The sequence below is a fragment of the Charadrius vociferus genome, unplaced genomic scaffold (assembly GCF_000708025.1).
Source record: "Charadrius vociferus isolate BGI_N301 unplaced genomic scaffold, ASM70802v2 scaffold444, whole genome shotgun sequence".
In the NCBI taxonomy this organism is placed as follows: domain Eukaryota; kingdom Metazoa; phylum Chordata; class Aves; order Charadriiformes; family Charadriidae; genus Charadrius; species Charadrius vociferus.
Window position 1 is genome coordinate 1290953 of NW_009648242.1, and position 22537 is coordinate 1313489.

The following is a 22537-nucleotide window of genomic DNA, read 5'->3' on the forward strand; positions in this document are numbered from 1 at the left end:
ATGAACAAAACTATACAGAACAGAAATGCGTGGCCATCCAAACAGAAACATGAAAAGACTACGTAGAGATATAAGAGAAAACCAGAACATGCCCTTTCCTAATGAGCTCTTTCCTGATATATACCTTAACCCGGATAGAATGGGTATTAACTGTCAGGAAAAAAAAAGCCATCTAGAATGTATTAACATAGGCTGAGCATTTCTCACATCAGTCCTGAAAAGATAAGGGCAACATTAACACAAGAAGATCAACCCAGTGAGAGGACCAGTAGCTGCCCCAGTAGAGAGATGCACCACACCTCATCTTGAGCTCAGGATTTTGAGGTGCTGCCTCCAGGGTAGCAGCTGCAATTACAGGCAGACTGTTCAAAAGGTGCAGGCAAGCATTTAAGGAACCTTTTTTGGTCTGTGGAAACGTAGCCATCCTTTGCTTTGGTGGTCTAAATGAGAGATTGGAGAGAGCAGACCCACCAATTCTCCTTCCACATGTACCTAGAGCTTTGAATCCCAAAGAGCCTGGACAGGTGTAAAAACATCTGGAACACAAAAAAGGAGCCTGTATTGTCTACTGTTGCTACCTACCGTGCAGTGAGAGATAAACTGCAGCATAAACTGCAGGGCACCAAAATCCTGGTCATTGGGAACTGGAGCTGCCCATCATCATTAGGACTCACCAGTGGGAGGGGAGTAGTCAGAGCAGGGGTGGAAAGGGGGAGCAGTTAGGCAACGAGTGGGAGCAGGGAAGCAAACTGGCAAGAAGCTACGGGACAGAATGGCCTGTGTAAGGATCGGGGGGCAAGTAAAAGACAAACACAAGGAAAGATACAGGGTGTGTGCAGGGGGACCTGCCCAGATAGCAGTTGAGGGGAGAAGCAACAAAGGGCAAAAGGAGAAAGCAAAAGTCTCCCCTTTCCCCTCAACCCTCACCCCTTTTCCCATTAAAGGCATTTAAAGATATCCTAGTGTTTTTCTGATGTTTCCTTTCCCACCAAAGCACATCCTGCAGTTTTTGTGCTGATGGTAAGTCTTGATGAATAGGAGCCAGGAGGGTTAGGAAACGCAGCGGTGGTCTTAGGTAATTACAGCTAAGAGAGGAAGTCCCCTGAAGCAACCTTGATAAAGTTACAGCCTGAAAGGGCTTCGTGATCCCTGCCCTAGATACAACACAGATACGTTACCAGTACACACAACAACACGTGCAAACACTGTTACAGAAGGACACTGAGAACCTTGTGGTAAGGGCAGGTTTGTCCTATAAGGGAAACGGTGGTGCAGAGGGTCCGGGAACACCTACTTACCAGTTAAGTGGCTGGCAATCCTGGCAATAGGTTTAGGAGGCAGGGCAGGGGGCTGTTTGAGGAGGGACAACTGTTTCACTGGGGTGTCCTCATGGTCTCCAGGGAAAGCGGCAGATTTTTTTGGGGGAAGTAGCAGGACTGGCTTAGCTGTAGGATCTTGGGAGAGGAGGACGCTGGATTCATTGGATGTGGGGCTCTCTTCAGACACTGGAGGACACAACCACATCATAGACGCAACAACGTTACGAGCAAAGCAGCAGCGGATACAGCCGCAGTAAGACAAGAAAAGCAGCACAGCAATGCAGATTAAGAACGACTAATAGATTTCACTCAAACGTCATATAACATAGAAAGGAGGAGAGAAAGAAAGAGAGAAAAAGAGAAAGAGAAGGAGTAACAAACATCTACACAACAGCCGAGTTTCCCATTACCTCTGACAGAAGCCAGCTCCCTTATGCCAGGCTGGGATGTATTCCCACATCTTGAACACAAATCAAGAGCCTTAAAATGTCACATCTCAGACGGTCTGTCACCACAGCTTGCTCAGGACCACATATGTTAGCGTGTGGTCTCTAAACTTATCCTATAAATGTAAAAGCACCTCAGGGGGCCGACTCCATTTCAAAGCGGCGGCATAGCTGTCCAGGATCACGGATGAACACTTCTACCAGTCACTTTTCCTCACTTGACCTTTGCCTGCAACTCTCAGCATTAAGTGATGCAGAAGGAGGAGCTAACCTAGATGTACAGCGTTGCTCTCTCTCTGCATGGGCCAGGGAAGAAGTGCATAGAGCCTCACCCAGGGTAGGGCTGCTGGCTGTGTGAGCTACTGAAAGATGCACGGTGTGAACGTCAACCAACACCATGCGGCAGCTAAACGGCATGATGTTGTACCTGAGGGTTTAAAAATGTTATCAGCTCTCTACTCTAGAGCTCATTGGCACAAGCTGAGATGTAGCCAGAGAGTTAGAAATCTACTCTCAAATGTTCACAAAGCACAGTGACTTTGCTTTAACAAAGAGGTTACTTGCTTAGAAGCAGAGGTTACTTCTATGCCAAGTCAGTGAAAATTTCTCATGAAGCATCCAGTGACAATCTGTGTGTTGTCACCTCCTTCTCCACCTGAAGATCTTTGTCTTTGACAAGGATTTCTCAGGGCTAGGCACCAAATGTTAGAAGTCAAAAACTTGTTTCAAACGGCTTAGAGTATCTACATCATAATGTAAAAAAGATGTTACCTGTCCCATCCATGATCTCTGCAGTTGGGAGCACCTCATATGAGCAGGGTTCCCCAGACGTTGGACCTGACTCCAGTTCTGCTAGGGCTGGCAGGGATACCTGGCTAGAGCTCAGCACTTGCCCGGAGCCCAGAGGCTGCCCATTCTCCAAAGCTCCTTCTTCATTTGGTATGGAAAGTTCCCCATCTGTTCATAGTTGGAGAAAAGCAGAATGACAACAGAAGACATATAAATAACATGCAGAAATAATTTAAAATTAAATCTGCTATCTCCATGAGCTTGCTTGCAAATGAGGAACCTGAACTGAGATCTTGTACGTATACAGAAGACATGGAGATAAGGATCAAAACAATATGGTTTGTGTCTCAAAAATACAACTTGTGCAGAGCAATTTTTGGAGATATCTGACCGTGACGTTCTGTCCAAAACAGTTTCACAGAAGCCTGATAATATTCCACTTGCCTTAATGGATTACTAAGATTTGGGAAAGATCTATCAAATATTTGTGTTGATCCTTTGCTTACCCTAGGATGGTAATTATGATCCATGGTCTAAGCTGGATGGTTCCTGACCATCCTCCACCTATGGGGCCATGTGGTCCCATCCACAGCCACAAAATCTGTTGTCTCACTGTCTCTGTTGAAGCTGGGAAGTCAGGAATGAGAATGGGCTGGAACTGATGCTATGGAGCTTAAAGAATACTAATATACACAGTATATAACTTACTATATTTTAATAATAATAACAAGGATCATTCTTTTCCCTTACACCGATTTTTATGCTGTAAGGGACACAAGCCAAATCACAGAAGTATGTCCCTATTTTAAACACAAATAAAACATTACAGCTCCCAGCATCAAGATTTTAAGTAAGGGAGAGAATAATATTTTTTTTTTTTTTTGGTGCAAGGTCTTGATACTGGGATATAGCAGATTCCATTTAGAAAGCCTGTTTTTAAAGTTATTAATAATATCTCCTCTAAGCAAAATTTCTGTAACAGGAGCTGGTAGTTTCTTTCCTATCAAACGTCACTTCACATTAGAAATAATAAAGAACAGGAGCGAGGGATCAGATCATTCTCTATGGTGTCAACCCGCGTGATTTTTATCTCAGAACTTGTTATGCACAGCACTCTGGTACCTGGAGGCAATGACTACATGGATATCTCAATTACAGTTTTATAAGGAAAATGTTCAGCCCCTATGGTTATGAGTGGAATCTTGAAAATATAACCAGAATGTGACCTGTAAGGCTAAAAAACAGCAGGCAAATAAATGAAGCCTAATTTTACTATGCATTTAAATTATTCTTTTAAATCAAACTCAGGATTTCAGGATCTGGTTCTTGATTTTTGGCCACCTCTGATTAGTCATATTACTGCTCAATGTACCGAGCAGAGATGTACATCATTCAAGTGAGTGCACATTTTTCCCTTACACGGCTAAGATTTTCAAAACACTTTGGAAAACAATACTGAAGAAAGAAAAAAATGTAAGTCTCACTTAAGCGTCAGGACACAGCAATTAACAAGTCTGAATGTATGTTAGCTGATAAGTATTCAGAATTATGTTTCTGCCTTTTAAAGCTTCTGCACAGTGAGTGAAGATGGTCTCCTCCTTATTCTGGAGTTATTAGAAATACCAAGGTCTTGACTCTTTTGTTTTTGTTGGAAGCTTTCTGAAGACCTAGAAAGCTATTATGGTACATAACCACATCACACCAGACTGAAACCTGACCCACGGCTTTCAGAGCAATCAACTGAGCTGGCTAAAAGGTGGCAACATCAATGAAAACCAAAGTTTTTGGTGAATTGTTTGCAGCACAGTCTCCTAACTGCTGCGGTCATTCAATACAAACGCATTTATTTCCCTAGGCAGCAAAAATCAAACAACAGTTCAGCCAGTATTGACTTAGCTGTTTGGGTGGAAATACGATGTATTCTGTGCTTGCTCTCTCTCCCTTTTATAAACACAGACCTCTACACGTGTTTGGGATAGGGGCTGCTGTTGTCTTAGTTACCTGGTTTCATGAGAGAGCGTAACTGTTTCTTATGCAGAGCAACTGTTTCTTGAATGAAAGGCAGTGATTGTGTCCAGCAATATTCATTAATTCAGTGCAGTTCTAAATTACACTGTATCCATGAGCAGATAATAAAGGTATGCATGATAAAACCAGTACCATTTTTTTTTGGAGGGATGTCTACACATTTTTAATGAAGTGGGATGCCTACAGGAACATGCTGAGCACCTTGAAATCTTACTGTCTTGAGTGCACTTTGCACTTCTCAAGGTATATTCAGCACGATTTAAGAAGACAGCATTCAAATGACCCCTTGAAAGTTTACGATTGCAAAAAAGTAGACTGTGAAATAAAATTTTGGCTTTTACTTTCTGTCCTAACAACAAGTATGACAGCCCTCTTGTACTGACAACATACCTCTTTTAATCTTACCTCTGAATATCTCCAATATTCATTTAGACTCTAAAACTTGTCCTTGGATTTGACTGAAATCATCAGACATGACAGAGAATCATGACTGAAATACACACCCTAAATCTGATCCCACTTAAAGGAGAACTACATGGGGAGCTCCTCAAGTACAGCAAACAGATCAAAGATGCAGATAAAATAATTTGTAGAATGAAGAATATCTTAGTGTGAATTAATCCTGCATCACAGACATGCTTGACAACGAGATATAAAATGCAAATTGCTTATTATTTTTAAAGTACGAAAAGCTATTCTGGTTAGCTGACATACAAATGAAAAGAATCCTGGTAATGCAATTATTGCATATACATGGATGAATAGATAAGTCTTCAGGAACTGGCTATGAGTTTAAAGTTAATTTTGCACAGTGATAACATATGTTATCTTTTGTTCTCACACTTGCTAAATCCTTTGCCGTGTTTTCACAGAGCCTGCTGCTACTTAGTGGAGAACGACTTTCCCTAAATGCATGAGCTTTGACAATGCCAGCTGAGTGTGAAACAGCTGGAGCTGGATGGGACCGCAGACAGTAGCTTCACCTCTCCAGCAACAGGAGCACATGAAGGCTCCTCTTCTGCTTTGCAGGAGGCTCCACACACCTGAAGTCACTGAAGAAAAGGGAACTCAGAGGAAACTCTCTGATGCAGAGGACTCTACCCAGACGCTTTGATTCACCTTAGCATGTGAAAATAACAGCATGGGGTGACAGCCCAGAAATGCACACATGATATGTTCAAAACATGTGGCCCCTAAGCATGGTTTGTACTCCTGAACTCACCTGCCATTTCCACTTCCAGGTACTTTTAAAAAATTGCCTGGCATGAAGCAGCCCACAGTGCATCATGCTGACTGGTACAAACCGGTCCTTTTGTTGTTTCTTTATGTTGGAGCTCTGCCTACTCTCTCACTGTGTCTTTTCACTCTGAACACCTCGGGCAAGGGAACTTCTTGCATGTCTGAAAAGTGCCACGCTCATGTGCTCCTTCCACAGACAAATGGCTACGGAAGTCAAAATCATGAGGAGAGTGCGAAATCCTGAGTTATTTTCCACTTTGGGTTGTCTCCTTCAGTACTTGCCTATTCTCAAGTAAGACTGTCCAGGCAAGCATTCTCGATGGCAAAGGCTAGGAACGGCAGAGAAAAAATCATGTCCTTCTCTCCAATGGCCCCCATGGGCTAGGGGATGGCAAACTGAGTGTTCTTGCACGTGGTCAAGACCTGTACCCAGGGCTGTTTCCTAGCCTTGGTGGCTACCTTAGCACAGTGGCTAGGATCCTCCTTGATTTCAGTCTCTAAGCAGACCCTTCATTTTGTGGGATCCTGTGGAGTTTGAGACAGGCTGACCTACGAATGTCCTCCCTGCTTCTGGAGGAGTTTGAATCCTTTCAACATATTGAAACTGCAGCACAACTGGCTCTCCGGTGGCTGCCATGCCTTTCTCCTTGCTCTGTTACCAAAACCACTTCTTCAAACTTATGCTCGCATACTGCCACAAAACCTGCCTGAGCACATAAGTGCCACATTTCTGAATACTGTCAGGATTTAGGTAACCTGAAATTTGGGTCTAAATACATCATTTTGATTAGATAGAGAGTACAAAAATATAAAAGTATAAAAGATGAAGACTGCCCATGCTTCCTTGCAGAACCACTGCACCATTGTCTTAGTAGCAAACAGTCAGTACGCGCTTATATTCAGAAATTTCTCACGATGGTGTCATGGTTTTGGCTGGGATGGAGTTGACTGTCTTACTGGCAGCTGGTGTAGTGCTGTGTTTTGGATCTGGGATGAGAACAGTGTTGGTAAAACACTAATGTTTTTGGTTGCTGCTGAGCAGTCAGGGCCTTTTCTGCTCCTCACACCGCCCCACCAGCGAGTAGGCTGCGGGTGCACAAACAGTTGGGAGGAGAAACAGATGGACAGCTGACCCCAACTGACCAAAGGGATATTCTGTGCCATGTAACATCATGCTCAGTATATAAAGCTGGGGGAAGAAGAAGGAAGCCGGGGACGTTCAGACTTACGGTGTTTGTCTACCCAAGTAACCGTTATGCATGATGGAGCCCCGCTTTCCTGGAGATGGTTGAACACCTGCCTGCTGATGGGAAGCAGTGAATGAATTCCTTGTTTTGCTTTGCTGGCATGCATGGCTTTTGCTTTACCTGCCTTTGTTCTCGACCCATGATTTTTCTCATCTTACCCTTCTGATTCTCTCCCCCATCCCACCATGGTGCTTGGTTGCCAGCTGGGTTTAAACTACGACACTACAGGCAATCTCATCTATGTTCAGATAAAAGAAGAGGTATCAAAATACTACAAGTAGATCTAATTCTTTGACTGGCACCATGGAACATTGGGCAATTCTAAAGATAGATGCTTTTGGGATGGTTACACCTTCATGTGAAAAATCAAAGCTATTTATCTATGTGTGGGAGCAATAGTATAGCAAAAATGTGAGTTCTTCTAAATGCTGTGGTATGTTCTGAGTTGCAGGTGGAAGCTGTATTTTTAACTTCTCGACACTGCCTGCCCACAAACTATTAGAACAGCAGGTGCTTCATCAGATACTTCTTCAACTTACTGTTTTTCCAGAAGTACACGGTATTTGAAAAAATTACAATCTTTGCCTACATTTTCAGAAGACTCAAGTCACAGAACCCTGTAAATGGAAGATGACAGAAACTGATTTGGTCACGAGTCTGGCCCTTGCCAAGAAAAGAGCTCTCTGAAGTTCAGTCTGGAGTGGTTTCACTTGACTAGTTTAAGCATGGGGGTCACTGAAGTGATAAAAGTATTTCTTGTTTCCCAAATATAGCAGCCGGACAGCACTGACTCTCCCATGTGTGAACACTGTGACTTACTGCGCTCTGCTAACTTTCACCTGCTGGATGACACAAAGTCCTCTGAAAACCCAGCAAATCCTGAAGCAAACAGGTCAGAGTGTCATTTTATACAGCAGGTGAATAAACTTGCTAATTCTGTTTTTCTTCAACAGAGAAGATGTAATTAAACCAATACTAAGCACACTGCAAGCTCCAGAATTTTTGTTCTTGGGTCAGTCTATCCATATTAAGTTTCCTTGGATCTGTATGGATTTTTTTAAGAAAGAAGGCAGCAAAATTACTCATTCACAGGCTGATTCTGTCTGCTTTGTCTTTCTCTTAGGAAAGCGAGACAGATTTAACATTATGGTTACACCTATTGTCTGTGCAAGATGCCTCTTGGCATGGAAGGCGCTACCATCATCAAATAAAGCCTTTTGCTATGAAGTGCTAAAGTCTGCTGTGTTTTCTTGAAGGATTAGAGATTCCCCAATGGGAATTACAAGGAAAATGTTACTTCCACTTAAGGTTTGCAGTGAGATACAATACCCTTTATTAGAATTACTCTCAGATTATTACACCACTGAAGGAAATATTGCTTTTGCTCTACAAATCTTGCCTTGCTCATATCCTTATATCATCAAAGCTACTTGATCACTGCTACAATACTTGTGTATTAGCACTTTCCTCTCTGCCCTACCTCTTTCTTTTGAGAAGGGGTACCAATTCTTAGCTTCTGCCTTTGCAGCCAGCAGGAAATAATATAGGACACTGAATAAGAAGTCCAGTTGTTTTGTGTTACAGTTTCCCCTTTAGCGGGCACCTGACAGTGAAAAAGTCCAATGTCTCTGCTTTTTGCACTGGCAATAGGAAGAAGCAGCAAGTATTTCATACCAGCTTTTTCTGATATGAAAAGGTGAAAAGTGACTATAAAGAGAAATTAATTTCTTTTTTCAGATGAAGACCTCCAGACAGCTTAGCATGTGTTTCACAAGATGACACGGAACATTACAAACGACAGTGTTATTTGATGAATGGAGAAAGCTGTAGTGCTTTGGTAGCGAAGCAGGGGGCATCTCCCCAGGTTTCAACACGGAGGGCAGGGTCAGGCTGCCCAGAAAAGATTTTTCCTGGGGATGCCTTTAGGTGTATGTAGGGGTGGGTTAGAAAGCAGCTATGTGTGGGATGTGAGGCAGAGATGAAGGAGAGCACAACCTGGATGGAAGTGTGACTGAAGGCGGTCTTCTGAGCTGGCCAGGGCACTGAATGGGCAGCTATGCCCTGGCCTCCCCTGGGCTGCAACACATCTGGTGTGACAGCCTGGACTGTGCCTCGCTGGCCGCAGGGACACCTGCCTCATGGCTGCGTATCCCATCTGATTCACACTCCAAAACGTGGACAACCCAAGGCAGTGAGAAGAGCAAACCTTTTGCCAGGTGTTGGTTCTACCCTGGAGTTGCATCTAGGATGACTTCCAAGGCAGCAGGCCATAGTGAAAGCTCAGGCAGTGTTAGATCTAAAGGACTAGCAGCATCTAAAATATGCAATGGGTAACAACTGTAGAATTTAATGACAAGCAGCATATTTCTTTGGTTTTGCAATGTTTTTTTTAGTTTTTAAAAAATGCTGTCTATTTTCACATGATTTCATGTGGTCTATCTTGAACAGTACCGGCAAGATGTATGACTGTGTAAAGATGCCAGTGATTCAGTAAAGATGCTTTACATGTGCTGAGGAAGACTTCTTGTGACATACTGTTGGCACTACTATTTCTTTGTGGCAATTACTAAGACTCAAGAATTTGCCAGAAATATTCAGTATTTTTTTAGGATAAAAATGAAAGAATCAAGTTGTTTTGGTTTGTTTTTTTTTTTTAATTAAAAAAATAAACAATTTGGGTTAGTAATTTTTTAAATTCCCAATAAGCTAGACTAAAAAATTAGGTAGCAGATTTAAATGCTCCAGACTTTATGAGCTAGACCCTACTTCAAATATCATAGAATCACAGACTCATAGAATGATTTGGGTCAGAAGGGACCTTAAAGATCATCTAGTTCCAATCCCCCTGCCACGGGCAAGGACACCTCCCGCTAGACCGGGTTACCCAAAGCCCCATCCAACCTGACCTTGAATACCTCCAGGGATGGGGCATCCACAACTTCCCTGGGAAACCTGTTCCAGTGTCTCACCACTCTGACAGTAAAGAATTTCTTCCTAATAGCTAATCTAAATCTACCCTCTTTCACTATCTGTGAAAGATTATAACTCCTATTGACTTCCAACAGGTTTCATACTGGTATTGTTAAAGACTTTTAGACTTTGAATTAATGAGGCTTTAAAGCACATGCATAAGTTCTACTGAAATTAAGAGGCAACTTTGGCATGTCTTTATATAATTTGCTGAATTCATTGCCTTAGTTATTGACAAGGGAAGCAGCAAAACAAATAAAAGCTGTGGTTAAAGACTGACACGTAATAGATGTCAAATATGTGTTGCATTACCAATGTAAAACAATGGTGTTTATAAAACAATGGCATTTTGCATAAATAATTCATTAGCAACTCAACAAATTAATTTTCCTGAACAAGGAATTATTTTGTCTTCTGAGCTATTTCAAGGGAATGTGCACTGTTCTGTGCTTGCCAGTATCCAAAACCTTTAAATGTTTCCCTTTTCCACAGCAGAAAACCCCAGAGTGACTCAACCAGACAATGATAACATGTGCAGGCACGGACCCACTCCATCTCCCCACAGTCTGGATGCCTTGCTGTTTTGCAGCAAGTGACTCCTGCACACTGCTGTGACTTATATTTCTACCGCTTTATATTCCTGATTGGCTTTCTGTTTTATTTGCGAGATAACTATCACATGTATCCAATAGGGAGGGCCAGCCCACAGTGAAATCAAGAGAGATGTTTGGAGACCTTAATTCTGCACAGTCCTGCAATTCAGGACTGTATTCCCAGTTCTTATTGTTACAATAACGTACCATCTAGCCACAAAACTATATGGGATGTCAATTTAATATTGTGAAAAGAACACTTACCTTTATCAAAAATTTCTTTCAGCACTCCTCGTTTTATAAGCTCCTCTCTGCTTTGCCTCATTGATATTTTTCTTTCCAAAGCTGTAAGCAAAATAGAAGGGACAATATAAATAGAAAAGAAGGGAAATGGTTGTTTTAAAAGGCTCTATGCCTTTTAAGGCATTTAAAAAATGCTTTTTCTTCTCTTCAAGTCAGTGGCAAATTAGCATCTCAAAATAAAGGCTACTAGCTGTCCAGAGAATCTGCCTGCTGCTGTAGCATGGCCATTATTGACAGAAATGACTACAGACTGACCAATCTGAGGGCATGCCTGCACTCCCACTGCTTAATTTTGACACGACTGAAGCACTGCCGTGGAGAATTAGACAGCAAAGGGAGAAAAAGGCAATTAGTGCAGAAACTGGAGGGGTAAGGTAAGAAAGGAGGCAACGCGAAGGATCACACCAATGAAAGACATGGTCATGGACTGTCCCCAGGCCATAAAAAAGGACTGGCACCTCTGCTGCCCTGAAGCCAAGGCTTGTTTCCCATTAATTCCAGTGACAGCAGAGCAAGGTGTTTCGGACTGTGGAAAAAAAGAGCTGTTTAATGGAGCCCTCTCCTTCCTGGAGGGGTGTTTTCACCCAAAAAAAGGTGTAAATGAGGGCAACTTCATGAGAGCCACTGCAATTTACACCAGGTTTGAAGAACTCGAGTCCTGTATTGCCTGCTTGGAGACCGTGGTCACTGGGGCAGCAAAACGACAGACAGAAATTTCATGTTTGTTTAGTTCAGCAGTAATTAAAACAATGTCCAATTAACCAAAACACCACAAAGGACATGCATTCAGGCAAAGAGCTGAAAGCCAGCAAGCAAGGGGCGCAAGAAGTGATGTGCAGGAGTGGCTGCGACTGCATGTGCTCTGCGAGAAACAAGCCTCTGCCTGCCAAAAAAGAGGCACAGTCAAGGGCGAATCGCTTCTGCCATATGCTCCCCTATCAGACCCAGTGCAGATGCACGCACACACAAATGAACTGGGACTTAGCATCTCCTGTCTGCCCAAGGCAGATTTAAAGCAAAAAGAGGCTCCGAAACCCTCTCTCCATCCCTGAAAACATGAGGGTGTAACCTTTTCTGGCATTGCTGCACGTTGGCTGTTCCCCAGGGGCACAGTATACATGATGAATTAGCTATACTTATACTGACACACTGCACTCATTGCAACTTATTTGCTGTCAGATATGTACAGCTTGGTATGAGCAGGGCTGGCTCTGCATCACCCTTTTCTATAGGATAAATTTAGGTTTCCCCATTTTTAAAATCAGTTTTGAACATGTATTCTTCAGGACAAAGAAGGTCAGTAGGTACAGTCAGTAGCTAATAAAAACCCTGGTCTCCCCGAAACACACCCTCTGAACTTCAGCATCGATCAGAGTTAATAGCAGGTCCCTTTGCTGAGGCACAAGACCCCATACCCATTAGCCAGTGACAGTTTTATTTTTGAGGCTGTTAACACAACAGCCACAGCATTTTCCATTTGATGAAGCTCTTCAGGCACCTCACTGACTTTCAATGAAACTTCGATTTCTAAGTTTCTAATAGGCTTCTGAAAAGAAATACTCAACAATCAGACTTTGGAGTCACGTTGCACGCTGCTCCCCAACCTGCCTTCTCCGTGCACTGGAGGCGCCCTGTTCTGCTACGGTATTTAAAGCTTTCCCCCCTTCCTCCTTAACAGCTATCCCTGCCCCCTCCAAAAAAGCCAAAACAAGCTACCGCTAACTCCGGAGCTTTCTCCCACCAAAGAAATTGTTAAAACCCTAAATAACTTTAAAGAGCACCTTGGTGGCACTCAACACCTTTACCAATAGGTCTGAGAAAGTAAAATTTTCTGCTAGTGTGAGCAGCGAAGAGCACCCAGGCTGTCCCAGCTTGTTCTTCGGTGGGAAATCAAGTTGGGTGAAACCACAACAAAGCAGCAGTTTTTGCATATAGACAGCAGCACTGCTCACAAAACAAAGACATGGACAAATACTGCTTTTCCTGTATTTTACCTTAAAGAGCTAAGTAACAGATCTGCATTTTTCATACAAATTCACTGGCATCCACCCGGGTTCACCATCTCACCCTCCTGCCTAGTCACCAGCTGGCTACACAAGTAGCAGCACTACTACCCACTTCATGGCTAGGAAGTCCCATCACCTTATTAAAACAGTGGTAAGAAACACAGTAATTCTGTGGATTGGAAAGAAGAGTTCTGGGGGATCAAGTGCTAAACAGGGCTAACAGGACATTTTCAAGGCGTGCAGGAGAGTCTCTCAAAACTATTGCTGAGGAAGACACTCAAGTATTGACTAAGACTCCTCAAAGTCATGGACTATTTTTGCATTCTAGCAGAACTTTGAAGATAGAATATATATTTTTGGAAGACTGCACACACACAGGCTTTTCAGACACTCCCTTTTAGTTGTAATCTGCTGCTGCTCAAGAATGAAAAAAACCCACAACCCTCCAGTTTGAAGCTCAGACTAAAACAATTTTTTCAGTTCCTAAATCCTTTCTAAGTAGGTGCAGGACTTAAAGTATTAATTATTTTCCTACTAAGCCAGTTTAATTAATAAGATATTTAGAGGAAGGGCATGCTGGGCTAAGAGCTGCACTGAATGATAATAACAGATGTTATTCTAAAACTATGGAACATGCTGCCTTCCTTTAATACAAATCTTCCTCCCAAACAACTCCCGTACATTTACGTGCATAAACTGCCATGCTACGGCTGGATCAGATAGAAAAAAATCACAAGCGCTTAGATGCAGAACTCATTAGGATCTAACAGCCTGAACAATGAAATGCTTCACTCGGTCTGGATTTCTCTGGCAAAGATTGCCAGTTCTTTTACGAAGGATTTTCTTTTCAAGCAGAAAGCTGATGCAAAATAAATTCATTCACTCTCCACTGAGAAGGGATCCATTCACAGCACAGGATAAATAAAAGCCTCTGAATTAATACTTGATTCATGAGAACATTGTAAATTCAGTGATGGGGAGAAATTAAACATAATTAATATTTAACAAAAGATGTATTACTTCATTAGTAATTTTCCTTGGTCATTAACCTCATTTTTTTCATTTGTACAATCTTCCAGGAGATTAGGAATAAGCATTAAGCCCTCTTCATGGGGTCTACTTATGCCAGAAACTGGTTAACTTAAAAAAATCCATCCATTCTCCAAGGAACTTTCAGTCACTAGTTTATAGAAATGACCGTATGTGTATTTTATGGTATAAGTGTACTGATTTTGCCAGTGTGCTCTGCAGTATGCCGTTTCTTTTAAGCTCTGAGGAAGAAACAGTGGGAAATGTTTTTATTAATGTTTCTGAGCCGGTGTTGTTGAACTTGTCCCTCAGGAGCAGCACCCCTCCGCTTTTCAAGCAGAGATTTTCTCTGTGGCAGAGCCATTAAGATCAGTAAAGCCTTGAAAGGGTCAGGAGGATTTCCTGCCCCTCCGTTCTGGAAATCAAGTATAGTTTTGTCTTTATTCCTTTAATAAGCCACTGCGCTCCACAGTGGCAGTGATTGTGGGCTGCTCCTCCAGCTGAGAAGGTGAAGCTCGCCACTGCTTCTGTGCCAAGTGCTTCTGCTGCTCCATTAACCAGCCAAAGAGGCGTTTACGTAGTCAGGACAGGTAACCTTTCTGTCCTTCCCAGCCTTCCCTCCAAGACCAAAACATCTCAGGTGAACTCTTCCAACCTGCATCTGTATGAGAATAAACCGGTCCCTTTTGCATAACTTGTCATGCTGCTGCTTAAACCAAGGGGCAAACTAAATAAACAAGTCCTGCCCTTTCTCCTCATCTGACAATTGAAACTAAACCCCAGTCCGTGCTAGTCAGTTGAATCTTATCCTTGTTTTTTTCTGAGGCTGCCCTTGGCCTTTGTCTTAAAAAGCACTGGGGGTTGCTTTGCATGAATTCTGCCCTTCAAAGGCCACTATAATTTTCATGATGATTTTAGGAAGCAAAGGTCATTATAGGAATGGAGCTTAGAGCAGAAGCTTTCTGGTGTATCAATTACATTTGGATTCAACAGGCAGAAATTTGCTTTGCTAATAATTCAGATCTGAATAATTAAAAACAAGTAAACCAATTGCTTTGCACAGTGTTAAGATAAACAACCATCAACGTATCCTTTAGACTTGTAAGGAAGGTAAGATTTTCAGATGTGATGGAGTATGTATCAAAACATGTCACACCATCTTGAAATTCTTCCAACTATGTAGACTTTCTTGATAACCAAATGGAGCAGGATTCATCTGATACAAATTTTTACAGTGTGAACTTCTGCCTCCAAGCAATTCCTGGGCATCATTGACCTCAGACTAATGTAAGTACCTAAAACAGTCTGAATCGCACCTTGGAAGTGCCTGTTAGTCTTTACTGACCATAAAGGAAGCTAAGGGTGAGTACCTGAGATAAAGATGTATAAAATTAGGGCTGAATCCACTCCTGAAATCAAAATGGACTGAAGAGGGTAGTTTTAAGAAAAAAAATGCTGCTGTAGGTGAAAGTCTCAGACAGATCTGAGGAAAATGTAGATGTGTCAACGCACACAGAGCTCTGTTAATTTTGGGATTGTTTCAATAGCTGTGGCATGACACCCAGCACTGCTGCTGTGAGCTTGGGGTTTGACCAATGCCAAAACATAGCTTGGTTGAAATAACTGTTTTCCTTTGCTCAGTGCTAAATAAGAATTTTGCTTGGCTTCAAACACTTGTAAGTCTCTTGAAGCCTGAGGGAAGAAAAAACATCCCAACAGTTTTTTCGAATCTTTGAGATCTAAAGTTCCTTACAGAAGTTTTGGGTCTCTCTAATCTCGGCCTAGGTTTTCCTATAACAGTACCATCTACAAAATCTGACTCAGATTACTGTCTAGAAAGGATTAGGACCCCATTTTTTGTCTGTGATGTCCACACATGACATTTCTTGTTCTGACTGTAGCCTAGCACCCCTGTTCTATGACATTACAAAATAAACGAACATCAGCAGGGAAAATAGGTATGTGTATTAGAAGTTAAGCTCCATTTAAAAAAAAGAATTGCAAATACCTCTCCAAATCAGGTGCTGCTACAGTAGTTGACTAGGTAAATCCCTTTCAGTACATTAATCATTTGGAAAGCTTCTGTGGCATGTGCTACAAGACAAACTAATAAAACTGGAACAATACCCAGCATTGATGTCCCATGGGAGGAGTAACTCAAAACACTCTAGAAGCAAACCAGTATCGTTATGGAGGTGGAAAAGTGAGGTACAGACAAGTTGAAACAGCTTGTTTCATCACCTCCCACATCAGTAGCAAAGCATTAACAGCAGCTGTTCTGCCACCAGTGGCCAAAACGCTAGGCAAAGAAATGATCCTCCTAAACTTAAAATTTGCTAATCTATAACTATAACAGGAAAAAGAGGCCAAAATAAAACCCCAAACTCTATTAATTTTATTTGATTTCCAGTCTTGTAAGTACAATTGGATTTATTTTATATTATTACTACTTAAAACACAGAGAAGACGATATTAGGGCATCTTGCTTCTAGTCAAATTCAGATCAACTCAGGACACTGGTCCATCTCTAGTTAGAAGTACTGGAGTAGGAGCACAGTAAATCTTCATTAGTGACAGGCAAGTCTGTGAAATCACACAGTAAAAATAGACACATTCCTTTGAGAATGCACGATCAAACCTCAAATCCCTAGTTACTAACCAGAAGAGTTTAAGAGGTATAACAGTTGCCAAGCCTGGTAACTACAGATAAAAAATGAATTCTCTCTTCCTTACTGATGGTGAAAGAAAGTAAAACTGGGGAAGAAGCTGAAATCAGCCTTAAGAAAACTCTAGATTTATACTGATCATTACTACATGTAAACTGCCAGACTACAGACTCAGGAGGAAAATGGATGAGAAGTCAAATTTGTAAATATAAAATCTGTAAATATAGAAATAAAAATAAAAACTGCCAGACTACAGACTCAGGAGGAAAATGGATGCAAAGTCAAATCTGTAAATAGAGAATTGCAGGAGCTAATCAAAATACTACTAACCACAGTAAGCAAAGAAGATCATAACATATTAACACAACTTAGAAACACAACATACAACCAAGAATTCAGCAAATACATGGTAAGGCAGAGAAATAAAATCTGAACAACTCTACCACAATTAACAGAAGGACTGAACTAAAGAAATCAGAAATGTAATCCAAGAGCAGATGGTCTGTAATTTTTTCATACAGAAGGATTGAAAAAAAAATCAATCAAAGAAGCTGCCCTCCTAGGAAAAGAACTAAATTTCAAGCTAGATCCAAAGAACCCCAACATAATGGATTTCACAAGCCAAGCAGAGCAAGCCTGGAAGAAGATGAATACATGAAAAGAGGAGATGAACAAGAAATCTTGACAAATACAACGAAAGGTGTGTGTTTGAAAAAATCTAAGAAAATGGAAGTGAAAAGAAAATGAGACTGTAGACACCCTTAAGAAAAATGCCACTACCCTCAACTGCCCAGCTAACAAACAGCACGGCAGAACTCCACTGTGTCAATGAACTGTGCTAGTCTTGTGGAAAGACTCACATTTTCATCCCCTTTCTACCTAATTGCTTTTCTTGTCACACTTGAGAAGTATTGTACAGCAGGTTAGGGAGAAATTCAGAAAGCCAACCAGAATATTGAAAAAATGAAGAAAATACATTCTTCCCACTCTTCCCTCTGAACTGCAGCACAGCATTTTCATGAATTCCTAGGTAATACTAGGTCAAGAACTGGAAAGCTGAGCCACCAACAGGTATTGCTTTCCACAACTTAATGAACAATGAGGCTCTGTAGCTAAATTAAAGAAATTTGCAACAAGGTAGCATAGCATATCTTAGAGTACTCCTGCTCTGCAATTACAGTGTGATTGCAGCAGAGAAAGCCATACACTGGGCATTCAGAATATATATATATATATTTCAAATTTAGGCATCAAAAACAGTAATGAGGGGATGGTGCTGACTTATTTGAAGGCTTTCACCCAAGTAAAAAACCTGGCAGGCTTGAACGGCCCATGCTGAAGTCCATACTGCTACCAGCACCCTAAGTAGCTACAGCTAGATGAAAGATAAATTGATCATAGCTATTACCACCACTGTTCTTACTGCAATGAAGCTATGTCCTAAGTGTCAGCAGAAGGCAGCTGACGCAATCCTTATGATATGAGATCCATTCATGTCTTCACATGGACCACTAGCAGATGAAATGATGGCTTCTACAGCCTTCTGTGTCACAACATGTGGAAATTGTAGCGTCAAAGGAACAGTAAGAATATGGGTTCTACTCATCAAGCCTTTGCAACCAGGCAAAATGAGTGATGCCATCTAAAATTACTATAAAGAAAGAAATATGTACAAATGTCATCAGCAGCTGTACATCCCAAAGAACGGTTGCTTTTTATAAGCGAGTCAACTTGCTTTAGGCACTTTGCTGTCTCAGATTTCTGTACGTACAACAAACAACTATGCTAAAAGCAAATCAGTGAAGAGCTGGGTGAGATATCTGCAGTGTGTTTTCCTCACCCGGACAAGATGGTACCCAGACAGACGATGCTGCAGTAGGGATCTGCAGTGTCATCTGTAATGGCACAAATCTCTGTTTGCAATGTTCTGCTATGTAATAGTTCAAGGGACCTTCCTCAAAGCAAAAACCAAAGCAACCGCATGGTGGGCATTGCTAGACTAAGACAACGACTCCTATGACTCTCTGCAGCTGACCAGAATTCTCTCAGAACAGAGTTTACACATGGGATATAAATAACCAGGCAAGCTGCTGCTTTTGGATTTGCTCCTCATCAGACAACACATCCAGATGGCAAAATACAGAGCACAGTTTACAGAAACAAGTCTAGCAGATGTCAGGAAACTGGATTCTCCAGTGTAACTTTTAGAGGGTGAAGGAGTCAGTTTTCTGGGACAGAAAAAGGGGAAAAATATTAAGATAAAACCAAAACAATGGCAGGCGGATGATAGGAAGGGAGGAGAAACACTTGGACAGACCACCAGGAGATGACAACCAAACTACTGCTGAGCATTTGGTCCCTTTGTTTGGCAGCTGGGAGGATCACCCATAGATAGAAAAGAGAGCTGTACTCAGACAGGCAGCACAACTCTTTCTATAGTAACAGCAAACTGCTGTGCAGATCGTTTTACAGTTTGAGTTTACCTTCCAGCTATAACTTTACAAACATGTATTCCCTGGTACCCACAGCCAGAAGATGTGTAAAAACAGTGCTTTACTCCCTAATGAAAACTTATCTTGGGTGCAGTGAAGAAAGCTTGATCTGCTGGATGCTTCTATTTCCCCAGACAGGGATTTGGGATAGCTTAAAAAATACCCCCCCATTACCCAAAGTGTGTATTTACACATACAACACTGTTGTAGTAAATTACAGTTTAGGAAACAGTTCTTCCACTTGTACTGGAATAATTAGTACGCAGCAGCCTCCCAAACAGACACACAAAGCAGATGGATAGTTGCATATCTGTGTCCACGTGTACACCTGTTTAAAAGAAATGCTACAAGGCATAGCTTGCAACTAAGAAATACCTACTTAAATCTGAAGTTGGCTTAGCACCTTTTTGAGAGAGAAGCTATTAAGACTTCAAATACTTCTTGGAAACCATCACTACTTTGCACAACCAGAAAACCTCAGCTAAGCACACACAAATTAAAAATGCATTTGTTATCAAAATGAGCTGGCATCAACCCTTCAACACAGACCTCTGTTAGGAGCCAAACAGGAAATCTTTCATTTAATACTTGATTATAGAAATGACTGAATCACAAAGCAACAGACACTTCCTCCAAAATAAAAAGATTCCTGAATTGCAGCTGTCACATCATCCAGCAATTATAGCTTTGGATGATATTTCCAGCTTGTGCAATGGCATTAGCTGGTTGGTATATAATAGACTTAATACTGAAAAAACTCAAAAGTGTCTTTAACACCATTGTCTCATCACGCAAAATAGTGCAGTCTACTTTCTGGTTTGGAAGCTGACAATAGTTCAAGCTACAATAAATGTGTGCAATGTCACATGTGTGCAATTTCAGTGTGTTTTATGCATTTAGAGTCTTGGTGTGCTTTTTGCTTTTTTTGGCTGAAAAGATAACTTTCCCAGATGGAGAGAAACTTTCCACTATGCATGGCAGTCCTCTGGAATCAACAGACCGAAAAAGGATGAGACTGGGATCTCAGTTACAGTAACATGACTGGAGAATAGCTTCAGGAGAATTTGGCATGCACCATCCTGCCCCGTAGTATGAATTACTCCATTATTTCACTAGGACATATTTTTTAAAAAGTCGACCAAAGACCAAATGGTTTTATCCTCCTCTCCAGGAAATATAGTCCTGAAGTTATCTGAGAAAATAAGGCATTTTTACCCTTAGTATTATATGTTAGTTTAGTGCTTTTTTTGTGTGTGTGCAGAAACATAGTTATGATTCTTGTCTGGGATGAAGAGACAGAGTTGAAGACACCAAACACCTTTATACAATAACAGTTTTGAACTGAAGTATTGACATAAGAAGCACATTCAGAAAACAATAGGCAGGAAGGACAGTGATGTGAAGGAGATATAAGAATTGCCTGACATTTCTCACAGTGTAATCACATTATAAATGCCCGTAGTATTGTACAAAATAAAGGTACAGTGGCAGTCTGATATCTCAGTATTCCAGTGTAAATGTCTCTACTGTCCAGAACTTAATACAGTTAATTGTGTCAAAAACCAAACAGAAAATTGGTAGATTCATAGATGATCTAAGGTTAAAAGCCATGGTCCAGAAGGATAAAGGCCATGGTAAACAAGCCAAATATTTTTCACAGCAGTGCTAATCCTGAAGAGCTTCAGCAGAATCACAGAGTGAAACTCTTCTTTACAAGGAACTGTGGAAGTCTAAGTGACGTGTCACTTGGAGAACTTCTGAAAGAAATCAATCAAATGAAGAGTAGTGAACTTCCAAGATCAGGCGGTTTTCTTCCCAGAGTTCCTCAGGAAATCATATATGAACTATTTAAGTGTGGCGTATAACATAGAAAAAATAGAAAAGTGGCAGGTGGCAAATATAAGGTTGATGTTTTTAAGAGTCCAAAAGTCACCTGGGAATTACTGACCAGTAAGCCTGGTTTCATACCACCAGTCTAGGAAAAGCTATATAGAACAGAGCTAGAAATAGGAGACCTAGAACAGAAGAGAGATGGGAGAAAAATCATCCTGGGTTAGAGGTGGGAAGTTCATAAAAGTCAATGAATGAAGATACTGTTCCATGTTACTGCCTTTAGAGTTTCAAAAGCTCTTTCTTGAATAGACTAGAACAGACCAGACCAGGCTAGACTATTTTAGTTGGAAGGGACCTACAACGATCATCTAGTCCAACGGCCTGACCAATTCAGGGCTGACCAAGTTAAAGCATGTTGTTAAGGGCACTGTCCAAATGCCTCTTAAACACTGAAAGGCATGGGGCATTGACCACCTCTCTAGGAAGCCTGTTCCAGTGTTTGACCATCTTGTTAAGGTCATTGAAACAATTAAAATTGCATAAGAAAAGAGTGAGCATGCCCTAGTGGATTAATAACATGTAGAAGGCAAGGAGGAATGCCCCATACATAAACAGAAGGATGAGGCAGGGGTAGCTGTCTTCTTCACAAAGACACATTCTAGAAAGGCTGGCAATAGGGAGACAACAAAAATTGCCGATTGCAGTCAAAACTAAGGCTGACTGCAAAGAGCTACACAAGATCTTATGATACTAAATGACATCTGACAAAACTCAACATTGATAAGAGCAAAAAAGACATTTGGGGAAAGGTAGCCCCAACTATACACACGTAAAAACAGCTAAATTAGTCATTCCCACTCAGAAGACAGCGCTTGGAAACTCTGCAGAGAATTCTCTGAAAACATCATCTTAATGCTTGGGGCAGTAAAAAATGAAACAGAAATTAGGCATTATTAGGAAATAATAACAGCACCTTTGTGCTAGTGTACTAGTTTAAAGCTAAGCAAGTCTGGTTACCCATCTCCAAAAAGATATAGCAGAACTAAAAAAATTACAGAAAATGGAAAAAGGATCATTAAAGGGATGGTGTATCTTGTACAGGAATAAAGAGTAATTGTGAAACTGCATTTTTTTGTCATCTCTTCTTTTATACCAAGGTCCTGGTCCCCTGATATTCACAAAAATACATGGTAACTGTCACCTAGGCTGTGCTATGCATGAACGAGATAGTTCCCTTGAAGAAAAATCAAGGCAGGCACAAAACAGGACAGCCAACAGCAGCACACATATTCTACGTACTTGCTGGTGGGAGCTTCTCCAGACAGGGCTCCCTGGGCTTGCCCTTGCCTTGCAAAGCATCCCCACAGCCCTTGCGCTCTTCCGGACCCAGTGATGTGGGGAAGCTCATGCCAGCAGGGCTTTTGCCTTCTGAACACATGGGGTGGCCTTTGGCAGCAGTGAGCTCCTGCTCTCCTGCAGCATGGTCACAACCCATTGCTCCAGATCTGGGGCCATAACAACATCTCTCTACGGAGATGCGAGTCAGTCTGCATCGCCTGCCCTCGGGACCGTGGGCC

The 22537-nt window shown here is 41.6% G+C and overlaps 1 protein-coding gene across 2 annotated transcripts in view; it reads right to left on the reverse strand.

The window, feature by feature from the left end:
• The window catches only part of PHACTR1 (phosphatase and actin regulator 1), a 310226-nt gene that overhangs the window by 64295 nt on the left and 223394 nt on the right, over positions 1-22537 (reverse strand). Inside the window, exons 1-3 of one of the 2 annotated variants that reach the window (XM_009884182.1) lie at positions 10896-11018; positions 2537-2722; positions 1299-1505 (exon numbers count right to left, since the gene is read on the reverse strand). In XM_009884182.1, coding sequence (XP_009882484.1) covers positions 1299-1505; positions 2537-2722; positions 10896-10956 — 454 coding nt within the window. In that variant the 5' untranslated portion in view covers positions 10957-11018. Of the gene's footprint in view, positions 1-1298; positions 1506-2536; positions 2723-10895; positions 11019-22537 lie in introns of those variants that run through there. The other variant, XM_009884181.1, reaches the window with a different exon arrangement.